Below are 15,518 nucleotides of genomic sequence, written 5' to 3'. Positions count from 1 at the left end.
AATGGATGAATGCAGGCAGTGGCTGATGCTGCGCTCGTCTGTACCCAGTAGAGTGGCTCAGTGCTCTAGTGGACCGCTGCCTTTGGAACCACATCAAATACCCTGAGGCCTGGTGTCAAACTCTGCCAACAAAACCTTCTGTACTGCATCTCCCTGTGCCCCAGTGATTCAACACAAAGGAGGACAAATGTTCAAATTAGAAATTGTTGTTTTTTGGGGGGGGGTTTTTGTAGTAGATACCTGCAGTTATGTGTTGAAGAACATGCCAAAAGCTGGTGGCATTTTAACATAAGCATTATATTTTGAGAAATAAGACAACATTTTCTGGATTTGTGGCTCCATTTTAAATGTGGCATTACCATGCAGTACAAGCTAGATCACATTGTATCCCGAATACAAATGGTTTGATATCTGCTCAGGGTAAACAGAACTAAGCACACACAAGTGCTGAAGATGATGGATTGTTGGGATACAGGGTCTTCACCGTCAGTTTGAAAGGGTGTAAATATTATTAGAGGAAATTACATTCAAAGCAATCTGGCTTTGTGCAATGGAATAAGAAAACCAATTTAGGTTTGTGTAGCAGAGGTGCATTTTAACATCCAGTGTAACTGCAGACCAGATAACCAACATCTAGACTCGGCTAGGTGAAAAAAGGCACCATACATAAGAAGAACAACCACATTACATACAAAACTCACAGGAATCTCCTGAGTGCACTGTACGCAGATTTTCTGGCTTTTGCAAGTTTGTGCTCTGAGGCATTACAAGCTCAATTCTGCTGAGAAGAACACTGTTAACATGGCCCTCGAAATCGCTGCATTGGTGGTATAAGCCGTGACTCCCTGAAGGCTGTGACAAAGATGATAATAAGGAGGAAAACTCAGAGGGAGACTCAACATAAGGCAAGTGTATCCAGTGTCTGCTTGAAGGGTTTTCAGTAATCACAATGTCACATATAAACTCTCTAGCAAACACACCCACCCAAAAAAATTAATTTGATTTTGTTACTGAATATGTAAATGTGATGTAGCCTTTATTTGCTCTGAAGCTCTGTTTGTTCTAGAAATAAAAGATTAAGCTTGTGGATTTTACCTGGCCTTGGCCTTGCCTCTCAAGGTCAACCACACACATATCCACAATAGGGCCCAGATTGGTGAATGTCTCCATCACAGCCACGTATGAGCCTTGCTCATTGCTGTCCACGTTGAGCTGCAAATAAACAAAATTGTCTGTACAATTTCTCTGAAAATCACATATGTCAAATTACGGTGATCTTGAAGGTTATTAATTCACTATTTACTATACTTGCTTATATTTAAATTTAGTAAACCAAAATGCAAACATAAAAATAATAGAGCAGAATAATGAAGTCCCGAGGGAAAAAAATTAATTTTCAAAATTAATTTCTGAATCAGTTCATTAAGTATTTCCATTGTTTAAAACAAGGTATGAAAAACACTGCAGGATTTATCACACATTTCTACACACATCTACTAAAAGTTTAACTTCTTTTAACTTAGTTTACCTTTTATTTTTTTTAAATTTAATTAAATTTAAATTAAAGTTATTTTCAATAACAAAAAACGAAAAAAACAAACAAAAAACAAGACTCTTTCTGCTTACCTTTACTAACTGGGAGTCGCCTAATCTAGAGCCCACAAACACAACACCGTTGTCCAAGTAGGTCAGACATTCAGCAATAGATGTCTGTCAGTGAAAGGACACACAAACATTTCAGCCTCTTGATCATAGCACAGTGGGGCCTGCAATTTACAATCAGTTACATTTTAATCAATATGGAAATGACTTTGCTGATTAATCCTCTACCAACAATTGTCAGAACTTAGTTTGAAAAAAGAAAAAAGAAAAGTCACAAATATAATGATATTTTTTTCCATCTGAAATTAAAGATTGACCTTTTATACATTAAACCATTAATAAAAAAGAATTTGCCTGATGATAAAAAAAACCCATTTTTTTCAAGTATAATCCTCTAACAGAAGAATCAGAAAGATCACTTAAAGCACCACTGTTCAGCTAGAAAGTTAAAATAACTTTACATTAATAACTTTTGTCTGCCAAAGTGTAAAAAGAAAAGATTTTAAAAATTGAATTATTGTGTTTCATAATTCAATTTCAGTAAATCTAAGTAATGTAAAAACAAACAATGTTTGTTATTAAATTTACCCATCACTGTGAACATGGTTTTAGACATATTGACTTGCAATTAATAAAACATAGAGCTGTTCCTACGTGTTTATTGAACAGACTTGTCCTAATTAGGGATGGGTACCGGTATCCGGTGACATAAACGGTAGTAACCAGACCGAAAAGCAGCGCACATTTCGGTGCTTTATTTCGGTGCTTTTTTTTCCTGAGATGTCATACACTTTGGATTCCAGCCAATCATTTAACCTTTGCAAGCGTAGTAGGCGGGTCCAGGTACGTACATTCTTTTAGAGAAGAGCTACAGATTAAAAATGCCCAAGGGGAGGCGGTCAAAAGTCTGGCTGTACTTCACAGCAAAATATGCAAACTCAGCAGCCTGCAACAAGTGCTTTAAGCTGATGCTGTGACACTGTCAAAGGAGGTAACACCTCAAATCTGATGAAACACCTGGCGACGCATAGCGTTTTTTTAAAAGCAGAGAAATGCATCGTATTTGATAGCTTGCTGCGAGACCTCACACCGGGCACATCTACTGCGGGTGTGGTGCCTGTTATCGGTCCCGGAGTTAGCAACATGAACCCGAAGAGGAGAGTCCTGGCCCCTAGCCCTGCCAGTGTAGCAGAAATGATGACGGATGATGATGGTAGCAGCAGCCGTTCTTCTCTGCGTGAGTAGCTTAATGTTGTTCGTGTGTAATTTACGTTGAGTACGCTAACCACGTTAATAAATTAATGCAGGTGAACTAGCAAACACCGTCATAGTTACATGCGGCTGTCTTCTTGTTTGATGGCAGATACTCCCTTCACCCTGGCCAAAAAGGCTAAAATGACCAAAGAAAAAGTGGGAAACAGCTAAACATGAGAGGTTTTTGGACAAAGTTGGTGTTTTTTTCCCCCATTGTTTAAGCACTGCTTCCAGCCAAGAGTGATACCATAAATCCCCTATAGCTGCAGAAAAGGCTAACATTGTTATCTTTTTACAAAAAAACAGCTGAACATGAGGGGTTTTAGGACAAAGTGTGTGTCTCCATTCTTTAAGCACCAGTTTGAGCACCGTTTAAGCACCGGCACCGTTTCAAAAGTACCGGTTTGGTACTGGTATCGGATAAAACCTAAACGATACCCATCCCTAGTCCTAATAGCAGTAGACTTTATAATAATCTAAAAAGCAAACAGCTCCCAACTCAAAAGCACTACTAGAGTAAAACTAGAAGACTAGCAGGGAAGCCTTTTACATCTCTAAACTCCTCAGAAAGTAATTAAAGAAAAGGTGCTACAAACCAAATGTCGTCTGCCTTGAACATGAGCCTTAGCTTCAAGCACAGTATTGAAATACAATCATTACCTAAATCAACTTTAAAGGGATAAGTGACAGCCTGGCAAGCAAGCAACAAAGAGGTGAGATAATTTGTTCTTATCTTCTGTGCAAGTGTAGACAGATCTATTAGCTCAGGGGCATAAACCACTAAAAAGTCAATTGTAACAAAAGACAGCTCAGAGATGATGAGAACAAAAAGCAGCGGTAAGAAAATCAGAAAGAAACAGAGAGGGTCGTTGAGCCAGGTAGTGGGAAAGTGATGGGAGAAATGCCTGAGGAAAGGCAGGTGGATAAACAGATGGAAGACAGCCAGCAATACCTCGGCCTAAAGAAAAAGAGAAATGAAAGACCTCTCCAAGCAGCTCCACATGCAGGTCTTTGAGCACCACTGTGCCGTCCATTAGCTCCTCCTTCTCCAACAGCAGCATAAAGAGACGTCCCTCCATGTCACCGAGCAGGTACCGTGAGCCATTGGGGTCCACTCGGTTGTGGCAGACAATGGTGCTTTGCTGTAAGCGAGAGAAAGACACAAACACAATATAACCAACAGTGGTCAGCCAACACGTATAAAAGCTTGATTCTAATAGGGTCCACGCTTTAGCAAATAAACCATTAGTCAACTATTTATATTTGTGTGTGCAGGGAAGTAACAGTGCCCCACCACCAAAGCACTTACTAGTATTAAAGAATTCAGTATCATGTGTACACCATTTTAGGTACATTGCAAAAACCTTTCATGTTACTTTAAAAGATCTTTTAAATTGCATGTTGGTGCACAGCAATATATGTGCAGAGAAGGAAGCTGGAAAACTAAGTTGTCAGTGCTCTCTGTTGGACAAACTTTGCAATAGCAACAGTATTTCTAAACACATATTTTATATGCTTGTAGAGAAATATCATGTCACCGATGTATTTTTGATATGCTAATATTCCCCAGGAGTAATCTGAAGCTGACTGATTTATCAGCCATTCGTACAATAATGTAATGCCACACTTATATTGTCTTATCAGTGTTTGCTGTCATAATGTATCATGCTGTTTAAAATATGCTTTCTAAACTTTGAAAATGTATAAGAAAGGACTATCAACTGAGGCTGTTGTAAAATATTTTACAGTACCTTCATTTTGAGGCTCGCTTTCAGCTTTCAGCTTTGAGCTTTTCAAAAATTCTTACTCTAAACAAAACTGAGCAGCACCAAAACATGTTAGGAGATTCAAATAATACTACAGATTAAAGCTGGCATTTAACTCTCGTAGTGTGACCGAGTTTCTGTTACTTTCTTTCAAAAGGAGATATTATTATTGTCAACGACTGCTGTATATGCCGAGTCAATTTCTCACTTGATCAAACCTTTACAAAACTCGTTTTCACAATCACCCAGCCTGTAGCATTACTTAAAACTTTTGTCAAAAACTTATTTTCACAGCTTTGCAAACTTGTGGACTCCTCTTGACTGAATGGCAGCTAATTAGCTTGTTAGCTATGACACGTGAAACCAGTCTACTTTCTCACCAGCTACTGTAATGCCCTAGATGAGCTGAGACATTTTCAGCAGACCTCCGTGTTGGCAGAAGCTTTGGTGTTCCACATTCATTTTTCACTTTGGTGCTCCAGAGTGACAATTTATTAATTAGCTGCCAAAACAGTTCTGTTATACATCAAAGGATAAGCCTCTGTGTTTTCTTGATACTTTTGAAAGGAGTGTGTTTGAACTGAATACAAATAACATATTAGGTGGAAAAAAAAAACAAATTAAAAAAAATGTGGCATCAATGATCACTTAACAACTTTCCTATTACCTGTTCCTATTCAAACACTGGAAAAGCTGGACAATGCTACCGTGCAGTTGTAGTAATGAAGACACGAGAGCTTGAATTAGAGAGGGAAAAAAACCCTGACAGATCAGTAGGTCTGGAGGATGTTTTCAGCTATTGATAAGACATCAGAGGAATCTGTGTTTGAAGCCACCATTGTGTTGCATTTTCATTTGAGGTGTTAACTTTATTTTCATATGGTTCCAAAGTCCTTTTATAGGCAGATTTTGCAACAAGGAATCCATCCTGAAACAAACCCACGGACTTATTTGAGCAGTTATTTTGAAGAATGCATTACATGAACTTTGACTCCTCTATAACATGAAAAACTGATTTAAATGTTTCCTGGCCTGTGTTAAAAATATTGCTTTAAAAAACCCTTTTCTTCTAGATGTTATCATTTTCACCAAAGGATTATATGACTAAAATTTCTCTCTTAAAATGTCTGTGGTGGTACTGATACAGTTACCACTTCTTTTTCCATTTTTGCTTCTATTATAATCCGACATCAACTAAATAATCAAGGGAAAGAAAGCTAAAGGGACAGCATACTTTGAACAATGTTGGTTAGTTATGAATATGATAGTGAAGTGTATCCCAGTGATAGCGCTGCAGCTAATAAGTGCCAAGCAATCCAATTAAAAAAAAGAAAATCTGGTATGCAGCACAGGCATTGGAAAATTTCAGGAAAAGGGGAGAGGTAGAGGACAATACCAGAAATGAGGCTCATGCCATCATGGGTGAGATGACACACCAGGGCCAGGAACACCAAGAAAGTATCCAGAGAAAGCTCCAGGATTTCTGCTGTACAGCGGGACCTTTTCTCAGGGAGAATTGGAAGTACAGTGGTCCCTTGTTCATCGCGGGAGTTACGTTCTAAAAATAACCCGCGATAGGTGAAATCCGCGAAGTAGCCAGCTTTATTTTTTACAATTATTATAGATGTTTTAAGGCTGTAAAACCCCTCACTACACACTTTATACACCTTTCTCAGACAGGCGTGAACATTTTCCCCCAATTTCTCTTGTTTAAGCTCTCTCAAAGTTCAAACCTTCGTAGAAAAATAAGTCCAGAAATAGAATGAAACCAAAGATCAAACCCTGTTTTCAGGTCCAGAACATGGGAATAGAGCAGCTGCCAGAGAATTCAACATTAATGAATCAATGGTACGCAAGGCTCGCAAAATCGCTAGCCCGACGTTCCGGGGCTAGCGCTTTTTCCAGTCGGGCTACCAAAATCTATCTCTGCCCTGCCCGTCGGGCTATCATAGAAAGGAAAAATATATGTCAATGCTTTTGCATTCTTTCGGAAATGTAGCTGGGTAATTATGTCATTGGCATCGGTGAGCCAGAATTTGCGCTTGTTTTTTGCTTTCACTTTGCAATCGCGCGAACTGTGTATAGAGAGCGACAGTACTGATTGGTGAGTGATGATAATTTGCGCATCATCTTATCAATCGTTAGCTTACTATGCAAACATGACAAGTGAAATCTCCTTCACTTAACAACTTATCAAGCTTAAACATGTGAGAGGTTGATCGCGCAGAGAATCGCTGAGCGTTATGTGAGTGCGTGTGTAAAAGCAGCAGGATATATATTTGAGTTCTGCTGAGCCAAATAAGACAGGTCAGCGTGAAGAAGTGACAGCCAAAGAAAAGCTTACCACAAAACGGAAAAGTTATGACAAATCAGACTATAAGGCAAAAATAAAGTGCAGCTTTATGGTTTCATGGACAAAGGAATTTCTGTGGCTGCAATATGACAAGCTAAATAACCAGGGGTGCACGTAAGTTGTCCGCAGGTGCGCATTCGCTGTCAAAATAAAAAGAGCGCACAAGATAAGAAGCTGCAACGCGTGTTTGCGTACATAAGATTTTCTGGAGGAGGACAGACATTTGTTTAGAACTCTTAAAGATGTCGAAGAAGCAAGCTCCTTTAAGCAATTACTTTGGTGTGCGCGTCGCAACTTCTTATCTGGTGCGCGTCTTTTATTTTGACAGCGAATGCGCACATGCGGACCACTTATGTGCACCCGTGTAAATAACATAATGTTCTGCCGGGTGTGTTGTTGGTTTTCCCTCGATTTCTGAGTCGACAAGCACCTTTGTTACTGGGACCAGTAATTTTAAGAAAGGCCCCCATTAGAACCCATGAGAAATGCAAGAAATGCATTATTGCTCAGTCTGCAATATCTTTCCCGGAACAAACACCAATTGCAAATAACATACTAAAAATAAACCTGAAAAATCTGTTTAGAACAGCGTACTATGTTGCAAAGAGTGAACTACCACTTGCACAATTTAGCAGTCTTGGCAAACTTAAAAAAAAAAAGCAAATGGCCTGGATCTTGGTTCCACTTGCCTCTTACCCGTGACTTCAGTGGAAATTTCAAATTCAGGATCTGACACAGACTGATTCATGTCCTACACAGTTCTTACAAGTTCATAGAAATTTCTGTTCAATTAGAACCAAGTATTTGAGTTGATGATTGTAATTTTATACAATGTTGTAATTTGTGTTTCAACAATTTTTTGATTAATGTTTTGTTTCCATTACAATATTATACTTTAATGTATAATATTGTACAGGAAACAAAACATCAATCAAAAAACTGCTCTCTTTTTTATTCGGGCTACTTAAATTTATTTTGGGCTACCAAAAACTGAAGAGTCCCTGCCCGAAGGGCTACCAGGGATTTTGAAATTTTGCAAGCCCTGGTACAGAAGCAGAGGACGCAAAAAGAATGAGTTGAGTAAAGTTGGACTTATCTGACCGTTTTGTTTTACTAATGCGCCTTATAATCTGGTGCGCCTTATGGTCCGAAAAATACAGTAAGTTCTACCTCATCTTCCTCTGCCTTTTGGGTGCTACTGCACGTGCCTTAGATGGTGCAAAACGTTTCGTCGACATTGTTGTGTTTGTTGGGGAGAAAACTTAAGCATACAGTACAGCACTTCAGAGTCACACTGCTAGCGATCGAAGATTTATGTAAATTTGACAAGCTGAACGCATTCTGTACTGTACAGGAGACACAGCACGGAGGAGATTGATTGACAATGGTCCTCAGCCAATCAGGACGCAGAACACAATGCACTGTTAAACCCCCCCGAAAAAAAAATCATGCAAAATTGCACAAAAAAATCCGCAAAACAGCAAACCGCAAAAGGTAAACCGTGTTATAGCGAGGAACCACTGTAGTTTTTTTTTTCCTCCTTCACTTTGATTCTATACCTTTAAAACGTTGTGTTATTATACAAATAGATGTTAACAGACTACAAAATCCAGTAAAAACAGTAAACTTGGTAAAAAAAAAAAGAAAAAAAGAAAAAAAAAGAAAAACATGTTTTGAAATAAAACAAACTTCCAAGCGGAGTGGCAATGCTCAGTTGTAGAAGAAGGGTAGAAACAACCCATCATTATGGAAACAGGCCATAATATCAGTGATCAAAGAAGGGGAAACAGAGTAGGTCATACAGACCCATTTCTAGATCACATATTATAGAATATTTACTTGAATAATTCCAAAAAGACCAGAAAATATTATCCCTGATTTGACAGATTCTGGAAACAAAAAACAAAAACAGGTTTTAATGATAAGAGGAACACGCAAGACAATGTAAGGCGAGCACTGCAACTTATTGATATCATGAGCAATAGTGATTCAAAGTCATTGGCCAGCAGTCATAATCTACAAAGGGCCCATGACTCTGTACAATAGGGAGTTTTTGTACCTGGTGTTAAGATGGTCTGGATTTAAACATGGAGTTAATAATAATAATAATAATGGATTGGAATTATATAGCGCTTTTCAAGGCACCCAAAGCACTTTACAATGCCACTATTCATTCACTCTCACATTCACACACTGGTGGAGGCAGCTACAGTTGTAACCACAGCTGCCCTGGGGCAGACTGACAGAAGCGAGGCTGCCATATCGCGCCATCGGCCCCTCTGGCCAACACCAGTAGGCGATAGGGTAAAGTGTCTTGCCCAAGGACACAACGACCAGGACAGAGAGCCCGGGGATCGAACCGGCGACCTTCCGGTTACAGATACGCTTCCCAACCCCCTGAGCCACGGTCACCCCAGGATAGGGGTGACCGTGGCTATAGGTCATCTTTAGTCATTATACCAGTCACCAAGTGCCCAGGTGAATGTATAGTCACTGTGAAACAAGGATACCACCAAGGATGTCCCTTAAGCCCCACATTATTTGCATTATTTATAGAGCCTGTAGTTCAAGTCTCTAGAGAAAACAGTGAAATTAAAGGAATTTTGGTTAAAGGGATACAACACCAAATATGTGTAAACGCAAATGGCAAACTTAACTCCAACCTGACAATCTCACATCAAGCTTGGAACAATTCGGTTTTTACTTATGATACTAAACCAGATCCAAAGCCTATCTTAATCCAATTAAAATTGTAAATAAAAATACTATTTATAATGGAATACCAATAATATGATGTACCTGGGGGCTAATATCCCAAATAATCTAAAAAACTCTTTAAATTATGGCCACATCAAAAAAAAAGAAATAAAACTAAAATTTGACTTAATAGTGACGTAATTTAATATGATTTAATAAATGTAAAAGTTCTATACCGAAAATGAATATCTAAGTAATTAGATGGGTAAAATGTGATGAAAACTTCAAACTTTCTTGGGGACTTTGTTGGAACATCTCAGTGAAAACTACAATTTAGACATACATGATTTGTTTAGATACTTACAGGTGAAGCAACACTTTGATAGAAATACTAAAACTATTGGGGAATCTGATAAGAGCACTGTTATTATTTGGGGCACTATCCACAAGAAACAAGTATCTACAATTTATACATGAATACAATCTCTCATGAAATATTCCACCTTATACATCAAAATCAAATGGGAGAAGAAGGCAAATGTCACGCCAACAGTTGAGGATCGATTAAATATGTGAATTAAATGCCAGCTAGTGGAGAGAATATTCATGAAAGAATTTTATGTTTTATTGCTACAAAAAGAAAATTCCTACAAACTAGCAGATATGACAAACAGTAACACAACCATATCAGGTTTTGAGATTGACAATAGTTTTGTTATTGTATATTTAAGTAATATACTCCCTGATTATTACATTCAAAACAAATATTTTCCGAAAGTATTACTTATTGACAGTAAAAAGGTAATAATAGGGAAGTGGCTGGATAAGGAGCCACCGACTAAAGGCAAGTTGTTGGAGAGCGTAAAAGAAATGTATGAAATGGAAAAACTTCTTTCCCCTAAGACTGTATTGTTTGGCTGTTATATATAAACAGTGTATGCTAGTTTTATATAGGTAACTATTGTTTTGGACATTGGGCACTATTTGTAATCTATGTTTATGGGTACGGGTCAGATGTTTCCAAAATGGTACTGAGGACTCATCTAGGAACTGGGTGGAATTGATGGACTAGTCTGGAATTTCATTGAGTTTTCTTTGGTGATGGGTGCAGGTGTCTAGGGAGACCTCTGGGACTAATATCTTGCTCCCATCATCCCTTACCAGTCGGGAAAGTTTGCCTGCCCTAAGCCTGGTTCTGCCAGAGGTTTTATCCAGTTAAAAGGGGAGTTTTCCCCTTCCCACTGTCACAAAGTGCTTGCTCATAGGGAGTTGTCTGATTGTTTGTGGGGCTTTCTCTGTTTTATTGTAGGGTCTTTCCCTTACAATATAAAGTCCCTTGGGAAGCCTGTTGTTGTGGTTTGGCGCTATATAAATGAAGTCAAATTGAACTGAGATAATGTTAAAAAATAACCACTGTCATGGTCAACTACTGACTACGTGTGCCTTATTGTATTACTCCTGGTGACCCCTTGTTAGGGTTTTTTTAAAAAAGGGCCCACACATGAGCCCACTGTGAAATTCCTAACCTATAATGAGATAAATATATGTTAAGACTTCGATAGCTGGTACATCTTCCTTATTAATGTATCACAAATTCCCTGACTATCTACAGCAGATATGATCAAGTGATTACCTATATACTTTTAAGACAAATAAGCTTTCCTGTTTCCAAATGGGTGAATTCATCAAAAGTTTGAATCATAAATGAACCCTGAAAAGTCAATAATCAATCATCCTTAAATTGGGGAGATAAGTTAATTATTAGGATAGTCAACAGGTCTAGCAAAGATATTTGTTTTAAAATGAAGATAATAAAAGCAGTGTAATTAGACGATTCCTAATTTGAATGATTTCAAATTTTCGTTTCGTAATTTATGAAAAATGTTCTTCTAAAGAGCAGCGAGGGAGGAAAGAACAACCTCTAATTATAGAAACCAGAAACCGTTGAGGGGCTCTTGGGCCTTGAGCTCTTTTAAATGCCAGTAGAAAGACTACAACTTAATCTTGATAATACTAAAACCCTGGGGTATTGGAAGCTTAGCACTGATAAGAGTCATAACAAAAGAAAGCACATATACACCTTGGGGTTTAAAAAATATAACAAAACAATCATGCTCACAAAGTGTGATTCTGAAGACAGCTTTACAATCACACTCTTGATTTCACACTGTTTTATACACAAGCTTCAGATTTGGGCTCATGTTCCCAGACAAGCTCAATTTAATTAGTTTGCTTCCATCAGCCCAATACTAACAGCTATTTTGATGCATCACTGAATTAGATATAGGATACTTACTTGTGATAGGGCACTACTACCCGCTCTGCAAGTGACTTCACCAACTAACTCTATTTTGACTGCCCCTGGTACAGAAATAGTCTATTTGCTGAGACTTACAGTGCTTAGGCTTCTAACAGCCACAGTCTAACTCAATTCTACATTATTGCAACTTAAATGTTTACCTAGCTTCTTTTGAACAGCTGAACGATCAAAATATCTAAACCAGAAGTGTGCTATCTGTTATGATTACCTTGATAGTGGGTGGTGCAATGGCCAAGTATTTGTCTCCATTGTGGTAGGTGATAGACTCTTGTCCTATGATTATAGCTCCACCAAATGGCTCAGGGACTAAAATACAAGCACACAGGCAAGAGAGTGATTATTCTGGGAAGTTTCTGCTATTTTGGAGATGTTTACAGCACAGAAGCTAATATCCTCTGCATTACCAGTTATCAGTCGTGCTGTGGGTTAAATGTATTCAACAATTGAAATTATTCACGACTTGTAAACTAAACTTACATTATGAACTAGCAATTCATAGCTCACATCCTTGTGTTTTCACACAGTAGTTAAATAGTTGAAGTACCTGGGATCACCATTGAAGCCTCAGCCTCCACATTCTCCTGTTTCCAGGGGCCTTTGTTAAACTCCTTCTCCCTCAGAGAAACCTCATAGGTCTTCACATGGCGTCCCTGAGGGTCCTATCAAACACAACACATGGAATAAAACTGGTCACTAATTGCACTTTGCTACTGTGCATTGCTTAGTTACCATAAGCTTGAAACCATTCTCACGGAATAAATAAATTAAATAGAAATGTCCCGGATATATGAATTTGTCAACATATTCTTTTTTTCCATTTCATTAAAGGCACATTCCCACATTCTGTACTGCTCGTGTACCTGGTAGATGAAACAAACAGTTGGAGCCTGGCAGCCATACAGAAAGTGAACGTCGATGACCTGGAGCTCCTCCAGTCTGATGTTGAAAGCTTTGAGCTCACGGTTGTCCCTGTCCAATGGGATCACCTTAAACAAGCCGTCATACAGCCGCAGGCCAATCATGCGGCATTCTGGGTCTACAATTCCGATGATACCCGTCTCTGACGGACGCCCAATACGATCCTGCAAAACAGCATTGGGTTAGGAACTGTTTAGCACTGGGAGTGTATGAGAAAGCATCACATTATGTAGCACATAGCTAGTTACATTTTCCAGCTTTTATAGTCTAAGAAGTCCAAAATGTCACTGATTAAACCACATAAAAGAATACAAGAATTCTGAAATGTTACCTAACGGTGTTTACCAATTTAAATGGCAAATGGATCATTTAAACAGTCTAAATTAATATGAATGTAGTGGAGAAAAGAGTGAACTGCTACATTCAACCAAGAAGAACAAAATACATACTGGCCTTCATATGAACACACATAGCAAAATAGATTAATGTCCTTACAATTTGGCTCATGTCTATAATAATATTAGTGGTGTTGTCTCACCTGGACATTGCCATGGGCTCGGGTGATGATGTCAATGCTCTCCCCGGTCTGTTTGTATTCTAGGATGCAGGCGTTGTACTTAGATGTAAGAATGAACAGCAGGTCTTTGCTCTCACCCTGAAGAATGAGGAGGAAAAAGGCACCAGAGTTACATGTTATACACCGATTAGAAGACAGTGTCTGCATGTGTCATATCCTATTTGTACTTTGTGCTGACTATCACTATTTTTGAGAGGCAAAATTTGCACTCTCCAACCAATTTTGTAGATGATTGAGAAACACACCACAGCACAAATCATTTATGGTGCAGTTAAATATATATTAAATAACCAGACCACTAACTAGTCGAGCAGGAAAAATAATTCAAAGTGTTACCGACTGCACACAAAACTCCTTACCTTGGGCCTGAAGAGCTCCATAACAGCAATTCTGCCATACATGCCCACTTCTTTGACGGGCCTCAGGCCCTCTGCTGTGACCACATAGATCTCCAAACGTGTGTTTTTAGCTATGAGCAAATTGAGGTCTTCAGCAGAGGTGAAGTGACCTGCAGAAAACCAATGTTTACATTATGTTCAATACACTGGTTTTAATGTGAGAGTAGTGGGCACAGAGAGAAATGAAAAATGTCCACAACTATCAGTAAATTGGGGCATAAATATTCTGGTGCTTCTCAAATACATTTACATATCAGCTTAGCTGCTGATTTTTAATGTCTTCTTTAGTCTTTAGCCAAATTACTAAGTCTATTAGCAGCTTAAAAATAACTTACAAGGAAATTATTCAACTTGCTCAAGTGTTCTAATTTATCACAATGGGGAAAATCGTTAACGATTACTTGTGTTCAAAATGGTCTAAAATAATATATCTTGGCCAAACTGGTTCATTCCATTATCTACTCCAACAAAGGTAACTGTGTCAGAGTCAGTGCTGCAATCAACGTCCTACCATGAAAAATAGTAATTTCGTAAGTTCTTTAAACATCTTTACACTCTGATTGCACTTGGCACTATCAATTATCCGATTGCTTAACAATGAAAGTAACTTGTAAGTAGATTTCACGTCTAGACTATTACACGTGAGCATTCATCTCAATTCGTCACCTCATGTCATCTCGAGGTCTCTACTATCGCCATGAAAAATAAAAAGAGCGTGAACATGAAGAGATGATGCATCCTACGCAGCCATTTCATGAGTGCATGTCAAACTGTAACTTTAATGTGACAGAATTCATATTGGTCTAGCCTGAAATACAAAAAGACAGCAGCATAAACGTCTTTATGAGCTTTAATGCATCACGGTTTTTGTGAGTCAAATGAACGAAAACTTAATCTAGCTTAACTCGTTTTAAGTGGGGCACGAAGTCTGTGTGATATGCTAATGTGTGTGAGCAGAGGAAGCGCATTTTGATCGCTGCAACTGACGTGCAGGACACAGCTAACGTTACATCAAAAAGAAGAAGCAAGAAAAAAAACGTCTGCCGTGTGTATGTTAAAGCAGACGTGACAAGAGATGTGTGTGTGTTGAGACACGCATACAAACGAGCAGAACCTATGTGACAAGTAAACCGTTGACATAGCAAAACAAGAGCTAGCGGCTACTACAGGCCCGTTTGGAGCACTTTAGTTGTAGCGCGGGAGCAAAGCTAACATGCAGGTGGCAAATGTTTCCTTACTGCACAACGGCGAAAAACAGCGCGGATTTACCTGTGATGCAGGCGTTAACCGCCGTAGGTTTCTGGGCTGTTACAACGTAATTGTAGGACATTTTTGACAAAAACAAAAGACAAACACCAGAATAGTGTTTAATCTCTCTCAAGTGACAAAATCATTGATAATAAAGCTTCCGGAAGTAGAAAGCTGAGCTCTGTAGAGGTCTGAGATTGAGCGCCGCGAGCGACGCGGAGGACTACCAGCAAGGCAATGATTTTATTTATTTATGCGTTACATAAAACGGGAAAAGCATTAGTCAATCGCTAAAAGAAAATATATTTATATGAAATGTACAAATAAATAAATAAAATGAAAGTACAACTCTGACCACTTAGGTGACCAGTAATTTAGCTTATAT

The 15,518-nt window shown here is 38.6% G+C and overlaps 1 protein-coding gene across 1 annotated transcript in view; it reads right to left on the bottom strand.

Moving 5' to 3' along the window:
• ddb1 (damage-specific DNA binding protein 1) overlaps nucleotides 1-15,338 on the bottom strand; it is a 54,835-nt gene extending 39,497 nt beyond the window's left edge. Inside the window, exons 1-9 of the mRNA XM_085154175.1 lie at nucleotides 15,155-15,338; nucleotides 13,847-13,995; nucleotides 13,449-13,565; nucleotides 12,853-13,074; nucleotides 12,537-12,651; nucleotides 12,201-12,298; nucleotides 3,840-3,998; nucleotides 1,627-1,710; nucleotides 1,096-1,212 (exon numbers count right to left, since the gene is read on the bottom strand). Coding sequence (XP_085010301.1) covers nucleotides 1,096-1,212; nucleotides 1,627-1,710; nucleotides 3,840-3,998; nucleotides 12,201-12,298; nucleotides 12,537-12,651; nucleotides 12,853-13,074; nucleotides 13,449-13,565; nucleotides 13,847-13,995; nucleotides 15,155-15,215 — 1,122 coding nt within the window. The 5' untranslated portion in view covers nucleotides 15,216-15,338. The remainder of the gene's footprint in view (nucleotides 1-1,095; nucleotides 1,213-1,626; nucleotides 1,711-3,839; nucleotides 3,999-12,200; nucleotides 12,299-12,536; nucleotides 12,652-12,852; nucleotides 13,075-13,448; nucleotides 13,566-13,846; nucleotides 13,996-15,154) is intronic.
• Nucleotides 15,339-15,518: the final 180 nt, after the last annotated feature.

Source organism: Neolamprologus multifasciatus, chromosome 1 (assembly GCF_963576455.1).
Source record: "Neolamprologus multifasciatus chromosome 1, fNeoMul1.2, whole genome shotgun sequence".
Classification (NCBI taxonomy): domain Eukaryota; kingdom Metazoa; phylum Chordata; class Actinopteri; order Cichliformes; family Cichlidae; genus Neolamprologus; species Neolamprologus multifasciatus.
Note: the sequence above shows the minus strand (reverse complement) of the source record. Positions and strands in the feature narration are given on the sequence as shown.